Source organism: Ambystoma mexicanum, chromosome 9 (genome assembly GCF_040938575.1).
Source record: "Ambystoma mexicanum isolate Mex_15411 chromosome 9, UKY_AmexF1_1, whole genome shotgun sequence".
Taxonomy (NCBI): domain Eukaryota; kingdom Metazoa; phylum Chordata; class Amphibia; order Caudata; family Ambystomatidae; genus Ambystoma; species Ambystoma mexicanum.
The window spans coordinates 291275972-291298433 of record NC_090931.1 but is presented as its reverse complement, the minus strand read 5'-3'; the positions used below and the strand labels follow the sequence as shown (position 1 = coordinate 291298433).

The 22462-nt window shown below is 48.3% G+C and overlaps 1 protein-coding gene across 1 annotated transcript in view; it reads right to left on the bottom strand.

Moving 5' to 3' along the window:
- Window positions 1-22462, bottom strand: part of DDX52 (DExD-box helicase 52) — a 376512-nt gene that overhangs the window by 18178 nt on the left and 335872 nt on the right. The window contains exons 13-14 of the mRNA XM_069614668.1: window positions 10718-10789; window positions 10173-10265 (exon numbers count right to left, since the gene is read on the bottom strand). Of these exons, the coding sequence (XP_069470769.1) occupies window positions 10173-10265; window positions 10718-10789 (165 nt within the window). The remainder of the gene's footprint in view (window positions 1-10172; window positions 10266-10717; window positions 10790-22462) is intronic.

Genomic DNA, 22462 nt, shown 5'->3' with positions numbered 1-22462 from the left:
TAAACTTCAAATGGTTTACAAAAACTGACGGGCCTTAAAATATCTAAAACGTGATATACCCCAGAAAGGTTTTTTTGCAATGTTTTCAAAGACTGAGGCCACTTTTTGAGATGGATCGTTTCCTACTGCCAAAAGAAGGTAGGGGTCTCAAACAAAAAGCAGGCGAGCTGGAAACAGAAGAAAAACAAAATGGGAAAACAGAAATATGAGGACTCTTATTTGGACTTTTGGTTCACACGCATTGCAGTTGGCAGAGAAGTTAGAATGCAGTGTGTGGTTCGTCGTTACATTAGCAAGAGATAGCCCGAAGCAAACTAAACCAAGGCCTCATTTGGAAGCAAACAGTGTTCAGCTGGCAAGAAAGAGCAAGGATTTCTTTGCACAGCATTGAAAAAGAGTGTCAAATGTGCCTCGATGCCTGCAAATATTTTGAAAGCTTATCACATTGCATACTAGCTCTCCAAAAACAAAAAGCCTTTTACAGATGCTGAGAAAGAGATTCTCCCAATCATTCTTACTGTGAACCAGGCAATGCTTGGTGACAGTGTAGCAGAGAAATGTAAAACGATCCCACGGTCAGACACCACAATTTGCCGTCACATCACTGACCTGTCCTCCGATATCCATCACGCTTGGAATGGAATCAATTTGCCCTACAGTTGCACGATGGCCCCTTGACCTTTCAAAAGCAGCTCATTGGATTACTTATGTAAGATATTGCCATGGAACCGAAATATTGGCGGATTTCTTAGGCCGAGCAACCAAATCTGAACTCTGATATTCTTAACCACTTCCTAAGTTTACATGTCTAAAAGTGGGATGCATGTGTTGGTATCTGCACGGATGGTGCTCCTTTAATGTGTGGAGGTAGAGCTGGGTTAAAAGCAAACATGTTGGCAGTGACTCCACATATTCTGTGGACATACTGCATGATAACACTGGGAAGCTTTGGCTGTTCACAATATGGGCCACAAGCTCAAAGTAAAGATTGCACATTTTATTAAGATGAACCCCACCAGAGTGCGTCTCTTTGCTACATTGTGTGAAACAAGAAAGCATCATATTCTGCTCCCATTTCTGAACATAGAGGTCAGGTGGCTATCCAGGAGAAGGCTGTAAATCGTGTTTATGAACTGAGGACCAAAGAGAGACACTTTCTCCTGGGTTTAGATCACATAAAAGCAGAGCCTCTACGATTCACGCTGCCTTGTACTGCTAGTTTACTCTGGTGACCTCTTTGAAAAGCTGATTTCCAAAAAAAGGCAGCATTCAGGAAAAAACTGGAGCTTCGGAAGAGGAGCGTTGATGATAGCATTACTGATCCTTTCCCATTATTACCAGATGCTAATGAGGAGGCAGAGTATATCTTTCAGGTGTTGCTCAAGTAATAATAATTTCATTACTCTCAGTGCCAGTCTCGTAAAATACTTTCCAGAGGACAATTTGAACCTCAATGGCTGGGCGGTTCAGCCAGCCTTTCCTAGAAGACGCAGGGGCCCATCTCCCAATGGACCTCCAGGAGGAACTAAGCAACCTCATACTGGAAAGCCAATTCAAAACATTGTCTTTGGGTGGATTTTGGCTAAATGTGTCCGAAGACTTTACAGCTTTGTCCAAATGTGCAGTCAATATACTGATACCGTTCAACTCCTTGTACCTTTGCAAGATTGGATTCTCAGCACTTGCGGCCCCTAAGATAAAGTATCAGTCAAAGCTGGAGGTGGAAGAAATCTTGCAGTTGGCTGTTGCAAAAGTGAAACCAAATATTGACAGGCTGGCTGCAAAAAGACAGGCCCACCCTTCGCAAGAGCTTTTTAAGGTGTCACTGTCCAACTTCCAAGTGACAGCATTGCAATCTCAAAGTTGTTGTATTTGAGGAAAGAATTGTACCACCACTTAAATGAGAAACTTTAGAACTCTGAACACACTATTGAGTTTAATACAGATATTGGTCCTTTTTTTAAATGAGGTTTTAGGGTCAAAACTTGTGAATAGCACTAAGCTAGGCAACCCGGTCGATCCTTCGTGGCCAGTTTATAGCATTCTGAGATGCATAGGATGATCCACTCTGATAGGGTCTGTTTAGTCACAGCCCTGCCAGCGCAAGCACTGGCATAACCCACAAAAGGCTAGTCATCTTTCTGGACATCCCTCATCCAAGAGTACAAGAATATGGCCTACACCAGGTCCATCCGGTGGAATCACTGACATGGATGTACAAATACAGGAAAACTGATCTTCTGAGAAAGATGAAGTGAAAACTCTGGGGAGGACAGCCTCACTCGGAAAACACCAAGAAGGGAGGTTTCAAATATAATGCTGGGAGCTCACCCACAGCCGCAGAAAAGATTGGCACCAGGAAAATCCCCTTAATGGTGAGCAATCTTCAAGAACATGAATGCAGGGGCTCAAGTAAAGCTCCCATAAGAAAAGTCAGAATATTAAATTCAAGTCCCACCCAGAAACAACTAACTGGTTTGGGGAACTAGTTGCACAAATGCTGCAAAAACTGTAAAATGGGGGTGGGTGGAGGAGGGGGAGGGGTCAGAGGGGCAGTGGGAGCCAGGTATCCCTTAACATTGCCTTGAAACATCTTTTTCTGTATAGGCGCATTATAAATGCACAATAAAGTGCCAATCTGCAGTCCCATCTAGACCATGAATTCAGGAAATCGGGAACGGATGAAAGGGCCCAGGCTTCTCTTCGGAGACAAAAAATTGAGAACTTGCACCACATGCAGCCATAAATGGACCTGTGGCTAGCTTGTGAGCGGAAAGGTGTGCATTAAGTAAGTCATTCGACAAGCCCCAAATCCTTATATGTTAGCCTCTCAGCAGCCAACCACGAGGGTACAAGCTGCAAAGGCACAGAGAGCAAGCTCTACCACTGCCAGAAGGTGCTGGGGGAGGGCAGATGAACATGTCCATACATTCTGGGTAATATCCTCTGGGCTCAGTCTGGAGCAAGTAGAACCAATGTGGACAAGAACAGCCACATTCCTCTGAGATAAAGTTTCAGTGGGTCCCCCAGAGCTCCCAGCCGAGGAAACTCTGGAGCAGAACAACTCACACTTCCTGTTCACACTAGAAGGAGCGAGGGCCACGTGGAGTCTAAAAAAAAAAAAAACCACAAAAAAAAGATCTCCGCCAGAACACCCTGGCTGAGCCCGTGTTATAGGAAGAGCCACGTCGGTAGGCTCAACACATTTACTATGGCGTTCTTAGTCCCAGCAAGAAAGGCAGCAGTTAAAGAGAAGTCGTTTTCCACAGCCACAGTCTCATTACTTCCTTACACTGAGGCAATGTCCACCATGTTCCGTTAAGATCAGTGTTAAGAGGGTTTCCCAAAATCAGCCTTGGGGGTGGGTTTTGGAAGGACATCCCTCATTGGGACCCCTGCTCCCGTTTCCCCAATTTCTTACTGGCTGGCTTCACTTGGCCCTGCGCCTCCACCTACTAGTGATGCAAAAAATCCGGGGGTCATCTTCAACTCCACTCTCTCCTCCTCTTCTCCCGTTTCGGACATCTCCAAAAAGTCCCACTACCAGCTGCACCTCCTCCGAGGTATTCTACCTTTTCTGTCTTTCCCCCAAAGGCTCACCGTCTCCAGAGCCCTGGTTCTCTCTAGGCTAACTACTGCAACAGCTTCTTTCTTAATCTTCCTACTTCTACTCTCTGTCCGCTACAACTCATTCAGAACAGAACCACAAGACTTATCCTTGGCCTCAAGCCCAGGGACTGCATCTCTCCGGCACTGAAATCCCTTCACTGGCTCCCCGTGGCTGTCAGGATCAAGTTCAATACCCTCTGCATAGTCCACAAGGCTTTCTGGGGCTGGGGCTTGCTCCATCTTCAACGCTTTCTTCCTAAATACTCTTATTCTAGAGCCCTCCGCTCATCTTCCTCCAACTCTTTGTGGGTGAGCTATTTTTCCAAGCAGAGATTTGGGGGTAGATCTTGATCCTCTGCAGGTGCCTCCCTCTCGAACAGCTTCCCTGCCTCTGTCCGCTTTGAGCTGGAGCGCCTTAAGTTGCGGAAACTCCTCAAGGCCTTCCTATTCACTTCCTCCCCTCCCCTCCTAACCTCCTTTTTCTCTCCTGCCTCACTCCTCCTTCCCTTCATAACTCAGATTTTACTGACTATGGCCTGGTTCACCTTCAGAGCCTCACAGTTCCCAGGCTCCCCCCACCAGTCTTTGCACTATGTTCAGACTACTTCACTTGCAGCATACGCTCCACGAGGGGTGTAATCCTCTCTGCACTTAACCCAGGGCCCAGCACCTCCCCCCTCATGTCTCTCTGTACACTTGCATAACATTGAATTTACTACGAGTAGTAATTTCTGTCTTGTCCCCCCTTTGCCTTCCCTCCCTAGTTTGGTTACGCCTGAAACACTTCATGCACTAGGAGAAATGCCATCAGGCCTAGTACGCTAGTTACTTTTTGTTAGATCATTCGGAACTTTAAGGCCTAATAATGACTACTGTATTCCCTGGCTCCCTTCCCGCCTTGAAGCGCTTCATTGAGTTTAAGCGCTGTACAAATAAACAATACATAAATTATGGTGCACAGACACCAAGGACCGGCCAAACCCAATAAATGTAAGGTACCAGAATAGCAAACGTTTGTCTCGTGAGAGCTGTCCTCTAGGGTCCACCTTCTGCAAGCAAAGTCTGCAGCTCAGGATGGTCTCTAGGATCCAGATCCTCTAGACAGAGTTGAATCTCCCCCACCTCTGACTCATCAAAAGATGGTTCTTCAGAGGATTCTTCTGTGACCAACTCCGCTTCAGCTGGTGGTGGGGTCACATGAGTGACCACAAGTTTCTCTTTTACAGGAACTATTCTTTTTGTTGGAAGCATTGGGCTTGAGGCACTTTCTTCCTTTGGCAACTGGATGTCTCCTTGGTCTCAGTGGGAAGGTCTTTCAAGGTTGCCTCCCTTGCTTTTCTTGTCAGCTCCCTTCTCTTCTTAAGAGGGGGCTTTGGTGTGGTGTAAACTACACCCATGGCCTTCAAACTATTAGCTAATAGTACCATTCCAGGCACTTCAGACTGAACACTTACAGCGATTCTTACAGTAAACCCATTGCATTTAATGTAGATGGCAGTATGGGACACATTTGGACTGGACCTCCTGCTAACTTGGTAAGCCTTTTGGGGGTGTTAGCAACCTCCTCAGGCTGAAGGAAACTTTCACCTACCATGGTTATGCTGGCCCCAGTATCTCCAATGGCAGGGGTGTCCTGGCCATTTACAAGCACACTGTCTTTATAATACCCTTTAGTATTATCTGTAATGGAATTATAGACTTCTATGTTCTGTTGTTCCCACAGTTCCAAGGATAGTAATGAAACTCTAGCCTGAACACCAATGGGTTTGTCAGCTTGAGGGTGAAAGCTAGCACTGGTATTGGTACATCCACATCATGTGTAAAGGCTAAAGAGACAGATGGGATCCCTGAAGGTTTACCCTTACATCTGGGATATCATTTCACTCACATGGTCAGCAGACCTACAAGTCACACATATCCCAGTAGTGTTTTGTAATGGGGTTTTCTGATAACCACCCTGCGGTTTGGGTCCATGGGTTTCACTAGCCCTGCAAGGTTGTTTATGGGGGAATGTACCCTCGTTTTGTTTGTGGCCCTCTTTTGGTGGGGGGTTTTTAGACTGATCCTTCTCACCTTTCTTGTGAGAAGCCCCAGAATCATTGCGCCTAGCCCAGTTGGCCACCCACAAATCAGCAGCTAGTGCTAACCTCTTAGGGCCCAGTTCATTAGAGTCAGCAAGGTGCTGTCCCAGCCCTGGGGAACAGGCATCAAAAATACTTTCTAGCATGACAAGACATCTCATACCATCATAAATGCTCACTTTGAAGCCATTAATCCACCCACTTAGGTTTTTCAGACTTTCACAAACCTAAACCTGGCTACGAGAGCAGTTTTTACCAACTGGTAATCTTCTCCATCAGCACCATTCAACTTCATCAAAGCATCACATCCATTCTGGGGGAGCCTAGAGATAACCCATGTAACAAGCTCACTCTTGCATATACCTTGCACTTTACATGTAAATTCCAATGTACTCCGCCAATCCAGAATATCGGTTTTTACATCATACACATTAACCAAATCCTTGGGGAGATGAGGCTTCCTGAACCTGGCAGTATCTGGCAATGAAGACTCAAACAGAAGGGGAGTCAAAAGACAACCTATTCAGATCACACTCTTACTGCATTTCTTTCTCTCAGAGTTCCAGTTCCTTCCTAAGTGTTTTATTGCATTTAATATTTTATCTCCAGTTTTATGAATTCTAGCTGCATTTCCATGTTTTCAATCTCCAGAACAAGTTCTGGTGACATGTTAGAGAGGCAACTGTGGGGGATAGGAGAATTGGTGGTAGATCAACAATTATATCTGTATCCACTTCATCACCTTCTGCTCTTATTGGAAGATGAGGACTAAGTGTTAAGCTGTGCCTTTGATCATCTTCATTTATATTAATTCCTGGAATAGGGGTTACAGGCCTACTCACAGTAACTTGGTCATACAACAAACTTTGGATCAATTAACTTTTCTTCCCTTTGCCACGGAGGCCTCTAGATTTACACATCTTAGTTTTTCTACAGTGACATCAATCAGAGCCTCAGCTTTAAAGTTTTCCATTGTTACTCTGATTTAGTAGTCACAGTATAGGTAACCAGCCTTGTGGATGAATTCTTTGGACACAGGTACAATGAGTCAATGTAATCCAACACCATTCAATCCCAACAGCTGTAACACCAGTGTCAGGTGAGTTTTCCTAAAGTCCACTTCAGATAAGACTCTATAAAACTATTCCTTGGTATACAGGTCCCCAACTCTTTTGACGTCTGTGCGACCCAAAGGATCTGGTAGAATGACAGAGCAGCCAGGCTTATCTTAGGAGGAGCATGTGAGCTGTAGGTAAGTACACCGAACCCAGTCAACACAATAGTCCAAAGAAACAGTTATACACTTAGTTATAGAAACATATTTTATATACACAGGCAGGTAAGTAAATACTCTTTTTAGATAACCAAAACACATAGGAAATATCAAAAATACTTTCCAATGGTGATTGGTTCATTTGTAGTTGCTCGCTGTTAGAAATTGTTAGAATGACACCAATGACAGTTTTACTGCATTACTAGTAAAGACGCGCACTCGCATAGATTATAAAAGTCACATCAGAAAGTCTGTGGGAAGGAAAGTTATGCACAATTGAGCAGTTTTATACATTCTAGTAACACCTTTCTCAGGCTTCTAATGCTTTGTAAGTCTAATCCCTAACTAAGCAACAACTGAATCAAAATGCTTTGCAAGATAACACAAATTATAGGGACCCAGTGACGCAAGCTGTACAGCCTGGGCCAGAGGTATGGGTGGACACCCATTGACCTTGTAACTCACTCCAGTCACATTGGAGTGACTCTTCGGCTTAAGGCAAGTTCTACCTTTAGCCACACATTACGTTACGTTAGAAGAAGCAAACATAGCTGGATTCTCTCCTGTGCAGCAGCGACAGACCTGGTCTCCAGATTCCTTGGTCTGGTGACGAAAGCAAGAACTCTGAATGAGATGTCACAGCAGCAGTTGCAAGAGAGGACCCTTGGCATGGATTTATTCAGTCTCATTGGCCAGTTTGTGATTTTGGTGCCTTTTTTTATCAGCTTCAACAAAGGACGTATCTCGCCTGGTCATTTTCTTCGATTCTGTAGTCCTGCACTCTGATGAGGGCATCTAGAATTATAATAGTTCTTTCATAATGCGCTTAACACCAGAGACCATTTTCTAAGTGCAAGACCAAGATTCGAACCTGTGTCGCTATAAGTTGTCTTGCTTCCTAAACAAACACTTTGCCCCTGAGCCACCCCCGTGGCCTAAATGAGTGGGATCATGCCTCTGGAAGTCCAACTAGAGTGCACCAAAGGTCTGGACGGAGTCGGCCTCGCAAAGACGCTGCACTGCAAATGGGTGGGAGATCTCATGGTATTCGCTGTTTGCAGGCCTGGAAGGTCAAAGTACCTCGGGAGATGGCTCGATTTGTAGTTCGTTTGGGGCTGGTTGTTTCCACCAGCCAAAGAGAAGGAGTCGTCCTCTTCGGAGCTCTTTTGTCGATAACATGGGGTCAGGACAGCAGGGGTCACTGCACAGTTACTGGAGAGGTATGCAGGAGTCTCTGGTGGTCTTAAACTTTGGATCTTCTGTTCCAGTGGTCGACTTGCATTCTACCTCCAGAACCTCACCATATATTTGCATTTCCCACTCAATCCTCTGCCAAATCTCAATATTTTACAGAAGTGGGCGGGTAGCTGTCAATCAGGACAGGGGAGTGTTTAACTCCTCCCCCCACTTCCTGTCTTCGCAGACACACTGGAGCCTAGGTGAGGACACCCACGGGTTCCTGCCAAAGGCAAAACACACACAGACACAGTCAAAGGGCTAACAAAGGACAACCAAATGGGAAATGGCAAAAAAGAAAGGAGCCACCATGTTAGAACATATCTGACCCTACTGTGCCTAACCGAGATTGCGAACACAGTCTTTGGTAAAAAAAAAAATTAAAAAAAAAAAACCACAATAGTTGGTACAACAGGTCCACTGCCACCAGCCACAACTGTAGGGTTGTCACTGTGACTGGAAAATCACAGGAGTAGAGAGAAGGGGCTACTAGTTATCCCCTTAGCACTCCACATTAAGGTGGTGTGTGCTAATCTCTCATAATATAAAGTTTTAGGAAGGATACAAAGTGTCACTTTATCCGTAACAGTAGTTCAGGATAGTGAACAAATCTCAAAGGAGAACCCAAAGGGTTCCCAGCAACACTGCAAATAGGGTGCTGTGCGCTGCAAAATGGCAACACAGATGCCTTTAAAGAGATGAGGAAAGCAGACTAAATAGAAAAAGGTAACACACATAACAGAGTTCCAAAGGTCAGAACAAATAAGAATAAATGGGGGGGCTGGAAAATGCTCCCTTAATTCAGCATAGAAAGAAAGAGATCCAGAAGTCCAGCAAAAGTGCTGGGGGTCTCATTAGGAGAGGAGATTAAGCATAAAACTGATAAATCTCCTTAACATCATTGCCTACTTTTTAACTGCAAATGTAATAGTTTCATTTGTTAATTGTTGCATTGGGTTGGGTTTAAAGTGTGGCTGGTGTCCATTTAGGACACCATTCATGTTGTGTAGAATATTACTTCAGTGGTTTTGAATGCAATGCACATATATGGTTAACAAACATAGTATATATTTGCATAAATTACCTGTTTGGACCATCCTTCAGTTTGTCTCTTAGGCCTGTGCAATCTGTGCCTTTCACTAGTCTCTGCTCTGCCGAAGGGTAAATCCTTGCTACTCAGTCACACTCACCAGTGAGATTGGGCTAACATTAAGGTATAGGGCGCCCCCCTCTGCTCCAAATTACTACTGCTGGTGGTGGTGGTGGTTCTCTCCGAATCCCATACCTATGGGTTCAGGAAAACCCTAACAATTGTCCAGGAAAAATAGATGAATGCTTCCGGTGACCTTAGTAAAAAGAAATATACAGAACTAGTGCTACAGAGCGAGTACGTGTCAAAACTCACATTTGCGACTCCTGAAGACATTGGTTTACAAAAGCAAAGGATTAATAACTGATGAAGCTGAGAAACTACCACCCACACAGCTCATGTTGGTCGGATGTTGAGCTAGTAATGCATAGTGGAATCCACATGTGGGGTATGGCTAAACTATGGGACTTTTTCAAAGAAGAATGTACGTGCAGACAAGAAACCAGAGGATGCTGCACAAAGCCATCTTGATAACTTGAGCATACAGAAAGAAGTGCTACCTAAGGAACCAGGGGGGATTCTGGTGACAGGAGTGTCTGGGCCCGAGCCAGTGGAAGAGCTCCAGATTTTGTAAAGAGACACTTCTAAGCTGTACAAAGTTGACATGGCTTGTATGAGGCGGGGCATCCCATAGCTATGGACATAGCGAAATGGGATGGATACAAGAGTGATTTACGTTCGACTACTAGTCATGACACAGAGGCACCCAATAAGTTGGGCATCCATACGACCATGCCACCCAACAGTTTATGGCTCATATTTCACATTCTCAGAGAGGGGATTCTGTATAAATAAGAAACTTCACATTTTTTGATTTACATACTTTTTCCTCCTGGCTTTTTCCAAGAAGTACTCGGGAGTTGTACGAATCTTTTGCCTTTTTAAGGGGTTCTTCACCAATCTTTTCTTCTGTTTGCTGAAAGAACGCAGTACAAAGTTTGTTAATCCATGGAAACATTCGAAGTTCAAAACCAAGGTCAAGCAAACATAATTAAGCACATAGAAAGACCAAAAGAATGACTCCTCCAAATGGAAAAAGGTCTGAAATTGGATAGCGAGCCAAGAGCAAACCTCTTAGGAATGTATTACAAGGCAAACTATAGGGGATGTATTGGTCCAACTGCTAAAAAAGCATTTATGACATGCAAGCTTTCAAAAAGGGTACCAACACAGTTGTGATACAACGCAGATGTTCAATTTGGCACTGTTTACAGGCAACACATTGTTATGTTTTCAATAACACAATGTTAGTTAAGTAACCATTGCTGTAGCAGAATAAGCATTTTGAATTTTGAGTAGATTTTATAATATTTAATCTTATATTAACCACAACCATCTATCAATCAGGCCACAAAATAATGAATTCACCTCTGCAGTTTGTGGAAATGCTTGATGTAATCAGGCACAGGGCAGCCAGCCTGCTGGATAACATTAGCTATGCTGAAAAAGGAGAAAGACAGTAAAACTTCAATAACGGAGACCGCAGTGGAAAAACCTTGTTTAAATTTCAGTGTCTGAGAAAGATAAGGCGTGTTGGGATATTGATAAACTCCAGTCAATACTGGTACAGGACAATGTCAGATGTTCTGAACATTATCAACAGAACTGTGGCTATGACAGAGCGGCTGTACATGCACCAGTGACTGACGTAGCCCATCATGCACCACAACTGTGGAATAACAATGCTCTTAGGTACACGTAAATTATAGTGCATTTTCTACTTGTTATGCTATTCTGCATAAAATGTTATGCTTGTGCCTATCTGCAAAGCACGAAAATGCAAATGTGCTGTACTGCGATTATTTTGTGTAATGACAGTTTCATACAATGCCAAAGTACAGCTCATGTAAATTTGAACACCCAGACTGTTTGAAGTGGTACAACGCCATACTAATGGCAGATGAATATACAAATGATACGTCACATAATATGGATACAAATATTGGGGATGATTATATGATATAATGTGGCATTTATAACCCGCCTGTACACAGGTATTTCTAGGTGTGATAAGACAAGGAGGGGGAAACAAATAACGATCTTACTAGGCCTTGTGTCATTCAGATCACTCAAGTGCGGGGAAGAGGGAAGGAGAGAAGTGACAGGAATGGGGCAGTGCAGTTAACTCACAAGTGCAGCCAGCGTGTGGCTCATAAGTGCAGAGAGAAGGCACTGAGATACAGACCCTGAAGTACTGGGGAGCCCGGAGGCAGTGCAAGGTCAACTGGACATGCAGGTGCCTGTGCCCGAGTTCAGAGGGTGACCAGTGCGTGGAGCAGTCGGGTGCATCAGCAGGGGAGAGAAAGAGGAAGGTATTGAGCTGCTTCCAGGGTTGGAGGTGGTTCTGCTCAAGTTTGAAAGAGGCAGGGAGGCTGTTGCAGAGTGAGGCCCCAGCCAAGAAGATAGATCTCCCCCCCACCCCCCAACTCTCTGCTTGGAGAAGCGTCCGACCCTCAGAGTTAGAGGTGGATGAGCGGAGAGCTCGAGAAGGAAGATGTTTTGGAAGAGAAAGTTGGAGGTAGAGCGATCCCAGGCCCCAGAAAGCCTTGTGTCCGATGCAGAGGGTCTTGAACTTGATCCTTGCAGCCACAGGGAGCCAGTGAAGAGATTTCAGAGCTGGAGAGATACGATCCCTGGGCTTGAGGCCAAGGACAGGTCTTGCCTTTCTGTTCTGGATAAGTTGTAAAGGTCGAAGAGTAGAGGCAGGACGATTTCAAAAAAGGCTGTTGCAATAGTCCAGCCTAGAGAGGACCAGAGCTCTGGAGACAGTGAGCTTCTGGGTGAAACTGAGAAAAGGAAGAATACATCTGAGGAGGTGAAACTGATAGTTTGACTTCTGATGTGAGGAGAGGAGGAGAGAGTGGAGTCGAAGAGGACACCAAGGTTCTTAGCCACACAGGAAGGAGCAGGAAGAGGGCCCAGAGTGGGCGGCCAAAGAGAGGAAAGGAGGAGGATCTCAGACTTACTGGCATTAAGGCAGAGATCATTGGCAGCACACCATTCCTGCATTGTGGGCAGACAGTCTGGTATGAGAGAAGAAGCAGAGGTGGCTGAGGGGAGCATGAAAGAGCAGAGTGCCATCTGCATAACATTAAAAAATGGAGCAGAAAGAAGCGATGCAATGGGCAAGAAGTGCCAGGTAGTGGTCATCGAGCAAGGGAGAGAGGTTAGACCCCTGGGGAACACCAAAAGTCACAGAGATAGAAGAGAGGAAAGACCCCAGTTGAACCCGAGAAGGTCGGTGAGAAAGGAGGTCAACCAGCCCAGGGCCTGATCAGTAATACCAATGTTGTCGGAGGCGATTGAGCTGAATGGCATGGTTGACCGTGTCAAAAGCAAAGGATAGATTGAGGAGAATGAGGATAGAAGGGAGATTAGAGTCAAGATTGGAGAGCAAGCCTTCACAGGTGTTCAGGAGAACAGTTTCCATGCTTCCGGCAGCTCTGAAGCCAGACTAGTGGTCATGGAGGTAACCAACAGATTCAGTATATAGATTAAGCTGGGAGATGGCCAGCCTTTCCAAGAAATTGCCCAGGAAAAGAGTGCTGGAGATTGGGCAATAGTTAGCTGTAGAAGAAGGATAGGCCGAAGGCTTCTTTAGAAGGGGGTGCACAAGAGTGCTTAAGGGGGAGGGGAAGTTCCACTGGCAAAGGAGTGATTTCAGAATCGGCCAAGGCTGGAGTTAGGGTGTTGATGTGGTCATTGATGGTTCTGGATGGGCAGGGGAGAACCTGCTTTGACAAGACTTTCATAAATCGAACTTGTCTAGAAACATTGTCTGGGGTGAACAGGGGAAAGGTGGAGAAAGGAGGAGGAGAGACGGCCTCAGACGGGCCAGGAGTGTTAGAGGAGGAGGTAGAGGAAGAGAGGGTGGACAGGATGTCCTGTGTTTTAGTAGTGAAATGAGAGGCCAAGGCTGTGCAGTGGGCCTGGGAGGGAACAGGAGAGGTAGAGACTGCAGCAGGATTGGCCAGCTCGTTGCAGATTTTGAAAAGTTCAGCCAAGTTGTTAGATGCCACAGACTTGGATGTAGGCTCTCTTAGAGAGGACAGAGTCTGTAGTGTCCTTGGAGCAGGTGACAGGCCAGTTTGTCAGGGGGTGCGCCCAATGCCCTCCACTTCCTCTTCGCCACCCTACAGTTGCGTTTAAGGGTGGCGAGATCGGAATCGTACCAATAGTTTCACTTGGATTTGCGCTTCAAGCGGATCCTCATGACAGGGGCAAGGACATCTAGAGTGTTCGAGCTAGAGAGATGAAGGTTCAAGAGGGCTGTGTTAGTCAGCCAAAGGTACAGGAGGAGGAGCGAAAGTAGCAGCAAAAGCCTCAACTGATACACGCTTCATGGGTCGGATGACCGAGAAGGTAGGTGCAGTGCTGGAGTCGGCTTGATCTCTGGGAAAGAGAGAGACAGAAGTGGGAAGAAAGGAGAACGTGATCACTCCAAGATAGAGGAGTGGTGGGAGGGTTAGAGAAGGGGTGGTCTGAGGAGATCAGAACTTCCAGGGTGTGCCCTGCAGAGTGAGTCGGGCCAGAAGGAAGGGGAAAGGAGAGAGTGTGGGTGTGAGGGAGTGTGTGAGAGAGTGTGAGAATCGCAGAGGATGTGAAGGATTCCTCAAGATGGCTGGTAGCGTCCAGGTGGATGTTCAAGTCTCAGAAGAGGAGAAGTTGAGGCAAGGAGCGAGGAGGAGAGGTCAGCCCACTCAAAGAGGAAGAGGGCGACCTGGCCAGGCAGCCTGTAGATAGTGGCCACAGTGAGAGAGAGGCCAGGAAAGAGAGAGAGCCTGCAGAGGCATTCAAAGGAGTAGTGCTGCATTGGAATGACAGAAGCCGGGATCCACTCCAGGTAAATCAAGGCTACACCCCCACCGCCACGGTTGGTTCTGGGTTCGGAGAGGATCTTGTAGTCATCAGGAAGGAGTGTTGAAACTCGTGACTGAGGTGGCCGTGACACACTGAGACAGAGTACATCCAAATCAAGCTCTTCCAGGAGGCGGCAGATGTCAGAGGAGTGATTGACAGCTGAACAAGAATTTAGAGTTGCGATGTGGGTGCAGGTTGCCACATTTGAAGAACTTCCGGGGAGGGGTACAGGCCAGAGGTACACCCTGCAGAAGTGTTGGAGGTGCCTAGGATGGGCAGAGGAGGAAGGAAGAGAAGGCAGCGTAGTCAGAGGGAGAAGAGAGTGCCAGGCGGGTGGCAGAGGAGGTAGGCAATAGGGTGGCCAGAGAAGCAGCAGGGGGTGCCAAAGAGGTGGCAGAGGAAAGGAGGCAGCAGAGAAGCCAAGCCAGAGAGAAGTAAGAAGGGATAGCAGGAGAGGAAAGGAAGTTTATAAGGCGCGGGAAGCGTCCATCAAAGAGGAGGAGATTGGCCCGAGGGCCCTGGACCAAGACGGTAACATCTAAGTAGACATTAATGATTGTCTAAGAGGCATGGAAGAGGGCCAGGAGGGCCTTCCACAGAGTGCCACCATTAATGGGAGAAGAGGAAAAAAGAGAGAACAGAGACCATATATGGGGTCCATTGGCCTGAAGAGGGAACAACAGAGTATGTCGGTAAGGGTATGGCTGGAGGAAGCACTGATAAAGCCATCAGCGATCGAGAGGCCTGGGTTGGAGACCAGGATGTCCCTTTTGAGCTTCTTCCTGCCAGACTTAGTGAAAAGGCTAGGATAGTCGATAGAAAAGCAGCTAGAAAAGATAGGTAAAACAGAGCACCATAGGGGGTGCAGGGAGGAAAGAGTGGGTAGGGAGAGGGGAGCCTAGTCAGGGGAGGGTAGGAGAGAAGAGGGGTGGGGAGGTCGCACAGAGTGTGTGGGGGCAGACAGGCGGTAGGCACAGGGGGGGGACACAAAAGGGAAGGGGCACAACAAAGAACAGACCTACAAATCAGATGCAGTATTTATTTAGTATTTAGTATTTTATTTATTTGTATAGCACACCAGGCCCACTACAGAACCATAAGAAAGAGCATGACAGGGAACCTGGAAGTAAAGAATGCAGATGCAATACAGGACCAAGAGCAAAACACACAGGTCAGCAGTGAACCTAGAAGTGAAGAATGCAGGGGATTGCAATGTGATGCCACAAACGTTCAACAGAGTAGTGTTTGATGCATGTGGATAGAAAAGTAACCAACCTTGAACACTAGTAGTATTATTCATTTGTATAGTGCATTTATCCCATTAATATGGCCTCAAATTGCTTGTGGTGGGAACGCCCTCAGGGGACCAAAGTCCAAGGTGTGGGAAAATTATATGAAGGGTGTTGTGAGTTGTGTTCAAGCCTGGGGGGAGCGTTGTGTCTAGAAAGATCGAATTTTCTCAGTTGTCGCAGCATTCTAGTGCGTGCTGGTGGGTAGCCGTCTCAAACAAAGGCATATCACCACAAATCATAAACTTTGAATAATTACACTGCGTCAGGGTGGACTGCTGGAAGGTTTTCCAAAATACATTTGGATACTTTTAAAAAATGTACAACAATCAGAAAACCTGCAAAAAGATTCAATTATATGTAATGAGAACAGTAAAGCTGGCCTGGGCTAGAGGGTTTTTCAGAACCTACTCTGGGGTTCTGAGAAAGCTACTTTACTTATCTGTATTTAGTTCAGAATTTAACTTTTACAAAATCAATACAATCACAAAAACACTTCAATTCATAAAATATATAGCAATCATACATTCAAATTAATACGAAAAAAAGAAAATTTGATATATAGAAGATAAAATGTAACAGAAGTAAATACATATATATGCACATTTTTTAACTAATGCTAGGTATTAACACTTTCACCTCATTACATCACAATGTTTATAGATACAAGCATTTCAACATCTGATACAATAAAGTTCAAAACATTTGGGTCAAATTCCCCCATTTCTTCCCCAAAATTCACAGGATACCCCAAGTGTTGAAATAAACCTTTAGCGAGTATTGCCTAGATGCTTTTTCACATGACACCAAACTTTATATTGCGTAATATGTGTTGCCTCACATTCGGTATTCAGACAAGTCCAAGACGCAAGAGTTTTAATAGAGTTGTAGTCATGTGTAAAATGTCCCAGAGTAGTCATGTAGATATGACCTAATTTAGGATAGTCAACAAATGCCTTGCCGAACACTACGGTATTTCACAGATTCTGCAAGGTATATCATCTTTTTGAATTTGCCATTGACCACACCGAATAGATCTCACATGGAGTTGGTTGGTGCGTAGAACCTAAATCTTTGCACATCAGGATCGGGGCAGCAAAGAATGTAGCGTTGCAGCTTCATACATTTGTGACTTATACTAGCAGTGGAACCACAACTCTGCATTTTCTATAAGTGGTCATAGATCTTAACCTAGTCCCACTTATTCAGCCGGTGGAAAAAAGGCATTTTTTAATGTTTTAAAGCTTGGACAATGCTGGAAATTGGGTTCCCAACCAAGGCTATGGAACATGTTTTTTACCAGTTTAATGAGCCCGCACTCTCTTTTAGAGCTATGTATTAGACAATAGTTGGCTCCCAACTTTCCAAGCAGTGGACAGACCGGGGAAGTTTTTGATTTCTGGAAAAACTCCCCTCTTCGCTTGAGTGCCAATGATCTTAATGACAAGAGTCCAAGTTCGAGTCGTATGTATTCTATGGAGGTAGGGGTGGGGGGAGGCAGTCGCAAAACGCATCACCAAAATTACCCCTCTAATGGTTTTAACCAGTCCAAATGGTTCACCTCGAGAGCCTAGAGACCGTATAGCACTTCCTGGCAAAACCATTCCTTGTACAAGTTGAGAATGCCTCCTAAAGAAAATCCTGCATGAAGGTATACAAACCTTTGCACCATTAATGCTATATGTTTAGCTTTTTGCATCTTGAGAGTGACCAACTCACGATAACCCTTGGATGCCGACATTTCAACCCCAAGATACTTATAATTCTGGGCATATTCTATATGACCCAAGAGCGTAATCAAAGGCTGTTTCTTGGTATGGAGCACACTGATCAGCATAGATTTTTTATAAATTGTAATTTAATAGCTAGCCCGTGTTCATCAGCATTGCTAGTAAGAGCAGACAACATAGCTTTCATACCCGAGAATATATGATGACATAGCACTAGATCGTCCGCATACAGCATGGCTGCAATCGTACATTAACCAATTTTAGGGGGACATTTAGCATATGTTATCTTCAGTGGAAGGTCAGCAATGTAGATGTTGAATAACAGGGCCGCAAGCATGCACCCCCGTTTCACCCTCTCTCTACGTGGATATTTTCAGATAGAAGCCCATTATCACTCAGTTGTACCTGTGCTCTAGTCCAGTGTGTAATGCCACTAATATGGAACAAGTTACTTACTGTAACTGTTGTTCTCCAGCATGGGTCTGGCATGGATTCACATGCTCATGAATATTCCCCGTCGTCAGGCTGGGAATCCTCGGTAAAGAAAAAACCAGTATCAGTTTCGTTTCTGATCTGTCTTTCGTAGTAATAACCAATCACTGGTCTCTGCGTCATACTGACCACAGCCAATGACTGCCCTCTACCTAAGCACCGCCTCTGGCAGCCATCTTCAGATTTGGAAGCACGTGAAGTGGCAGTATGACCAAGTGAAGAGCCGCAGAGGGGTAGGCGGGAGGGTTCGCATGTGAATCCATGCCAGACCCATGCTGGAGAACAACAGTTACAGGTAAGTAACTTCTTCCTTCTCCAGCATGGGGTCTGGCATGGATTCACATGCTCATGAATAAAGAATACATAGCAGTACACACATGCACAACCACGGGAGGTGGCAAAGGCTCAACATTAAGCATTGCATCAAACTCAACATTAAGCATCTTACCTCCTCACCAGGCTCACCTCAGGCGAACAGGTTGCGCAGCACTGCTTGGCCGACCCTGGACTCCTCCCTGGAATCCCGATCGACGCAGTAGAACTTCGTGAAGGTGTGCGTCGACCTCCACGTAGCAGCCCTGCATATGTCCAGCAGGGGCACACCAGAAAGGAACGCCGTGGTAGCTGCGATCGCTCTGGTGGAATGGGCTCTCGGACGGCCAGGTAGCGGTCGGTTTGCCAACCGATGACAGTACATGATACAGCCGGAGAGCCATCTGGAAATGGAAGCCTTCGAGAGAGCCTTCCCCTGATTGACAGGTCCAAAGTTCACAAAGAGTTGTGACGTCTTCCGAAAACACTTTGTGCGGTCGACGTAGAACTTCAGCGCTCTAGCCACATCCAGCGAGTGCAAAGTTCTCTCTGCCGGCGACGAAGGCGACGGGAAGAATACAGGCAACACCAAGGGTTCGTTGAGGTGGAAGTCTGACGGTACCTTGGGCATGAAGGAGGGGTGCGTCAGGAGCACTACCCTCGTGTCGTGAAAAGTCAAGTACGGGGCCTTGCAGGAAAGGGCCTGGATCTCTCCCACCCGTCGTGCGGAGGTGATGGCCACAAGAAACGCTGTTTTCCACGACAGAAACTTCAACGGGGCCGAGTGCAGAGGCTCGAACGGAGGTCCCATGAGCTTGGTCAGCACCACGTTGAGCTCCCACGCCGAGGCCGGAGCCTTCACTGGCGGGAACGATCTGAACAGTCCCTTCATGAACTCTTTCACCAGACGATGAGACCACAAGGACGTCCGCCCCGTGATTCTGGTGTATCGGGAGATCGCAGCAAGATGAATCTTGATGGACGCGTGTGCCAGTCCAGCTTTGGCCAGCGTCAGCAGGTACGGCAGTACTTGGGGAGCCGTAATCCGTAGAGGGTTAATCTTCTGTGCGTGGCACCAGACAGAGAACCTCTTCCATTTGTGTCTGTAGCATTTAAGAGTCGAGGACGCCCTGGCCTTTGAAAGAACCTCTCTGCAGTCGGCCGGTATGTCGTATCCTCCAAACTCTAGCGCTGCAGGAGCCAGGCCTGCAAGTTCAGCGATTTCGGGTCGTGGTGGAGGATGGCGCCTCCTTCCCTGGAGAGCAGATCCGCGTCCACCGGCAGCTTGATTGGCGGGGACGCTGACAAGTCCAGAAGGTCCGGGAACCATATCTGCCTCGGCCACGCAGGTGCGACGAGGATCATCCTGCACCGTGACCTCTTGAGCTGGTTGACGAGCCGGATTAGCAGTGGCAAAGGAGGGAACGCGTAGAGGAACAGGCCCTCCCAGGGGAACGAGAAAGCATCGCCCATGCTCCTCGCCTGGGGAAACCTGCTGGCGAACCTCAGGCACTTGGAGTTCGTCGCCGTCGCGAACAGGTCGATCTGGGGTGTGCCCCACCGTCGGAAGAGGCGATCCACTAGATCCTGCCGTAGTTCCCACTCGTGGCACGAGCGCAGCTCCCTGCTGAGTGAGTCGGCGATGGTGTTTTTTATCCCTGCCAGATGAAACGGCACCAGAAACATCCCTTGGGCGACTGCCCAATGCCACAGGTCCTGCGCCTCCTTGGACAGTGCTGGGGACCTGGTTCCGCCCTGTTTCCGGATGTAAAACATGGTGGTGGTGTTGTCGGTGAAGATCCTCACCACCTTGCCCTTGAGGGACGGAAGGAAGGACCTGAGGGCCCAAAGCACTGCACGGAGCTCCAGGACGTTGATATGTAAGGATTTCTCCGTCGGGAGCCAAAGGCCTCTTGCGTACAGATTTTCGGTGTGCGCTCCCCACCCTTCCAGGGAGGCATCCGTGGTCACTGTCTCCTGGTGGGCTGGGGTCTGGAAGTCCATGCCCGCCGTCAGATGCGCGCGGTAGCCCCACCACCGGATCGCTCGTCGGAAACTCTCGTCGAGTGTGATCCTTTCCTCGAAGCTGCCCGTCGTTTGGATCCAGCGCGCGTCCAGGAACTCCTGCAACGGGCGCATCCGGAGCCTGCACATGGGAATGAGGTAGATGCAGGAAGACCTCATTCCGAGGAGGGACTTGATGGACCTCACCTTGGCCGCATCGGCCACCAACATCCGCTGCACCTTGCCCAGGATGGTCCTGTTCCTCTCCTCCGACGGGGAGGCCAGAAGGGACACTGTGTTGAGCCTCGCTCCCAGAAACAGAGCGTCTTGCGCGGGTACCAGGTGGGATTTGGCGTAGTTCACGGAGAATCCCAGGTCCGTGAGAAGTTGGACGGTCCTTGGCGTGTGAACCACGGCGAGCTCCCTTGTCTTGGCTCGGATGAGCCAGTCGTCCAGGTAGGGGTAGACGTGGATCCCTTCGCGGCGCAGCTGAGCCGCCACCGGTGCGAGGCACTTGGTGAACACCCTGGGTGCCGACCGTAGTCCGAAGGGGAGGGCTTTGAACTGGTAATGACGCCCTTGGACCACAAACCTGAGGAATGGGAATATGGAAGTAGGCATCCTCCAAATCCAACGATGACAGGAAGTCTCCTTCCTCCAGCTGACCCAGGACGTGCTGGAGGGTGACCATCCGGAACTTTTGCGCCTTGATGAACTTGTTCAGACGTCGCAGGTCCAGGATGGGGCGCCATCCCCCCGTCGTCTTCTTCACGAGGAAGTATCTCGAGTAGACTCCGGAGCCCCGAAGCCTCTTTGGGATGAGTTCGATGGCGCCCTTCCTGAGCATCCCCTTCACCTCCCGGAGAAGTTGAGGGACGTGAAGTTCTTTCCTGGCCACGGGGGGACGCGCGGACACTTTCTTTGAAACTCGAGCGCGTGGCCCCGGGCCAAGGCGTCCAGCACCCAACGGTCGGTGGAGATGGACTCCCACACGCTGACGAAGCTCGCCAGCCGGCCTCCCACCGGGGTGCTTCGGTGGGGGCCCTGACCCCCCGGCCGGTTCAATCCTGCTTCGACGAGGCTTTGCCGCCTTGTCCTTGGCGACGACGGCGGGGTCCGCCAGACTTGCCTCGTCCTCTGTAGGCCTCCTGAGACGACGAGCGGGCCGCTTGACGGTAGGAGAAACCGCCGCCGGAACCTTTGGAGGCGCCCTTGCCTCCGCTGCTCCGAAAGGGCGTCCGTCGTTGTTGCAGAACTCCAAGGGCCCGGGCCGTCTCGGTGTCCGCTTTAATGGCCTGAAGGGAATCGTCCACTGTTTTCCCAAACAGGTTGTTCCCATCGAAGGGCATGTCCAGGACTCTGGTCTGAACGTCTTGACGGAAGTCCGTAGCCTTGAGCCATCCACGCCGCCTAAGGCAAACGCCGTTGCCCAACTGGCGGAACCCAGTGTCGGCGATGTCCGTCGCTAAGGGTAATGGCGTGGTCCGAAGCCACCTCACCTTCCTGCAGGATCTCCAGGGCCTCTGCCCTCTTGCCGTCCGGCAAGAAGTCCAGCAGGGGAGCCAGTTTGTACCAGAGCTCCCTGTCGTATCGGGCCACGATAGCCAAGGCGTTGGCAGCTTTAATCGTCGTCGCTGCAGACGAGATGACTCTGCGTCCCATAGCGTCCAATTTCTTTCCCTCGCCGTCCGGTGGGGAAGTCGATGTGGAGGCCGCACCCCCCCCCGCTTTTTTCCTGGCCGCCGCGGAGACGACGGAGTCCGGGGTAGGCTGCGCCCGGAGGCACAGGGGGGCCGTGTCCGGGACCCGGTACTTTTTCTCGTACCGGTCTCTTCTAGCTGGCGTCGTGGAAGGGTTCTTGAGGAGGGTGTGGCCCTCATCCCAAATGTCGTCCAATAGAGGCACCGCGAGGACCGTCTTCCTCTTGGCCTCGCGCCGCTGATAAAGGAAACCTTCCTTCTTCTCCTCAGGGCAGAGTTGGAAAAGCTCGGATGCCCTGGCGATCATTGAGTGGAACGATCCAATCTCGTCGGGCGGAGAAGCCCTGATGGGAGGCGACGACGGTACATCCTCGTCGTATACCTCGTCGTCCGTACCCGTCGCTGCCGTGTCAGTCCCCGTATCATCCCCTCGGGTGGACGGGGAGGAGGGTGGATCCTTCTTTTCTTGGTAGGGGGAACCCCAGAAGGTCCCGGTTCTGGGTCCCCCGACGGGAGAGGTTCCGTCGGCAACGGTAGTCTCGTCCTTATCTCTGAGCATAAGGACTGTATAGCCAACAAAATGGCCGCCGAGCTGTCTCGCGGCGCTGGCAGAGGGGAATCCGACGGGCGATCAGAGGGGAATCCCGACGGGCCGGTCTTCTTCCACGCCGAGGCCGTGGCTTAAGACTTCGACCAGCTCCTCCTCCGAGGTTGAGGCCGAATCTA